The sequence below is a fragment of the Aptenodytes forsteri genome, unplaced genomic scaffold, assembly GCF_000699145.1.
Source record: "Aptenodytes forsteri isolate BGI_AS27 unplaced genomic scaffold, ASM69914v1 Scaffold547, whole genome shotgun sequence".
Classification (NCBI taxonomy): domain Eukaryota; kingdom Metazoa; phylum Chordata; class Aves; order Sphenisciformes; family Spheniscidae; genus Aptenodytes; species Aptenodytes forsteri.
The window spans coordinates 206,965-208,817 of NW_008795324.1; the positions used below are offsets into that span (position 1 = coordinate 206,965).

A 1,853-nucleotide genomic window follows, 5' to 3' on the forward strand; every position below is an offset into this window, starting at 1 on the left:
ACCAGGCAAGGCCAAGAGCTGTGTTTATTTATTTGGTCTCCTTCCAGGTTCAAAAAGTGTTGGGGGGGAAGGAAGCAGCTGAGGGAAAAGAGGGAGCATAGGTAAAACAGGGAAATGGACAGGGCAGGGCGGAGCCGCTGCCTGCTTTCACAGCACCCTTAAAAACAGCTTTAAAACCTGCAGAAAACCCAGAAAACAGTCCAGGGCCTGGGCACAGGCAAGGCAGGGCAGGGGGAGCCTCTCAATCCTCCTCATCCTCCTCCTCCTCCTCCACGGCGGATGCGCTTCCGCCTCCCCAGGGGCTGTGGGTCCTCGTCCTCCTGGGAGCGGGGGGCTGGCTCTGCACCTGTGGGGGGAGGGAGGGGGGCTGAGCACCCCGGGCCAGGGGGTGCAGGGAATGAGGGTAGACCCCTGGCCTCCCCCGCCATCTCCCCAGCACCACGGATGTGGCAAAGGGGCCAGGGACAGGGCCAGGTCGACCGGGACCCAGCAGCGCCCCGTGCCCAGCTCCCTGCCCAGAGCACCACAGGGAAGCAGCGCCTGCAGCCCCCCAGGAGAGACCGGAGGGGCTGAACTCACCTGAGCTCCCATCATCCTCACCCTCACTGTCGAGCTCGCGTCGCCTCTTGGTGCCCGGCTGCACCAGGCTGGGGACGGGGACAGGCTCCTCGCTGCAGCAGTGGGGACAGGGGTTGGCACTGCTCAGCTCCACAACTGGGAGAAGCCAGGGGTCCGGATCCCCTCCCCAGTCAGGGAGAGGACCCCCCCAGATTTGGGGAGAGGACCCAGCTGCAGGGCCGGTGCACAGGAACCCATTCTCACCTCTCCGAGTCTGATCCCAGCCCTGCTGGCAGTTGCTCTGCTGACAGGCACAAGAAGAGGGTCTCAGGACTGGCCCCGTGGCTGGGGGACCCCAGCTCAGCTCCCACACCCCCAGCACAGCCCCTCACCTAGATCAGGGTCCTGTGGGCACCCAGGTGGCTCCAGCAGCCCCTGGGGGGACCCCGGGGGGTCGGGGCCGTGGTGGGCGATGGAGGCAGCTGCAGGGCTGAGCTGCTGTGGGGTGAGGGCAGCCGGGATGCGCCAGAAGGATTCCTGGGCAGAGAGGGGAGACGCTGCAGGGCCACAGCGGGAGCGAGGGGATGGGGACAGGGACAGGGAGGGGGACAGGAACCTCACCTGCTCACTAGCGGGGGGCCGGAGCCCCAGCTGCAGCAGCAGGGCCCGGAAGCGCCGGTCCTCCATGGCGTCCTCGTTCTCCTCCGAGAGCGGCACCAGTGGCACGGGGTGGGACATGCCTGAGCCCTCCCCACCAGTTCTCCAGCCACCGCAGGGGCCCGACCAGGCCTGGGGACAGGGATGGGTGGATACGGCCCCGAGACAAGCCCGACCGGGGGGCTCAGAGCCAGAGCCCCACCTTCCTGATGCAGACGATGGGCCAGGCGGCCCCGAGACAAGCCCGACCGGGGGGCTCAGAGCCCTTCGCCCACCTTCCTGATGCAGACGATGTGCCAGGCCCTGCCCGGCCCCTTCCTCGGGCGCCCAGTACTCCTCCATGGGGCCTTCCTCTGCTTCATCCTCCTCCTCCTCCTCACTGTCCCTGTCCCTTGCCGAGCTGTCCCGGGCTGGCACTGCCGGGGCACCTGCCACACCCTGCGGGGACCAGCAGGGTGTGGGTGCCCGTGATGGGGCAGCACCCACTGGGCACAGCCTGGGCCTCCCCCGGCCCCCCATACCGGTCCGGGGCCATGGCCCTTCCTCCGGCGCTTCTTGTACAGCTCCTTGCGCTCTGACACCAGCCCCAGCCCCAGCAGCTTCTCCACCACCCGAGCCCGTGACCGCCGCGCCGACAG

General features: G+C 68.1%; 1 protein-coding gene across 1 annotated transcript in view; it reads right to left on the reverse strand.

Annotated features, from left to right (window-relative positions):
- Positions 1-241: 241 nt before the first annotated feature.
- TIMELESS (timeless circadian clock) overlaps positions 242-1,853 on the reverse strand; it is an 11,050-nt gene continuing 9,438 nt past the window's right edge. Inside the window, 9 exon segments of the mRNA XM_019472269.1 lie at positions 242-275; positions 277-346; positions 580-671; positions 823-859; positions 951-1,095; positions 1,180-1,315; positions 1,317-1,347; positions 1,491-1,653; positions 1,737-1,853. The exon segment at positions 1,737-1,853 is cut by the window's right edge and continues 27 nt beyond it. Of these exon segments, the coding sequence (XP_019327814.1) occupies positions 242-275; positions 277-346; positions 580-671; positions 823-859; positions 951-1,095; positions 1,180-1,315; positions 1,317-1,347; positions 1,491-1,653; positions 1,737-1,853 (825 nt within the window).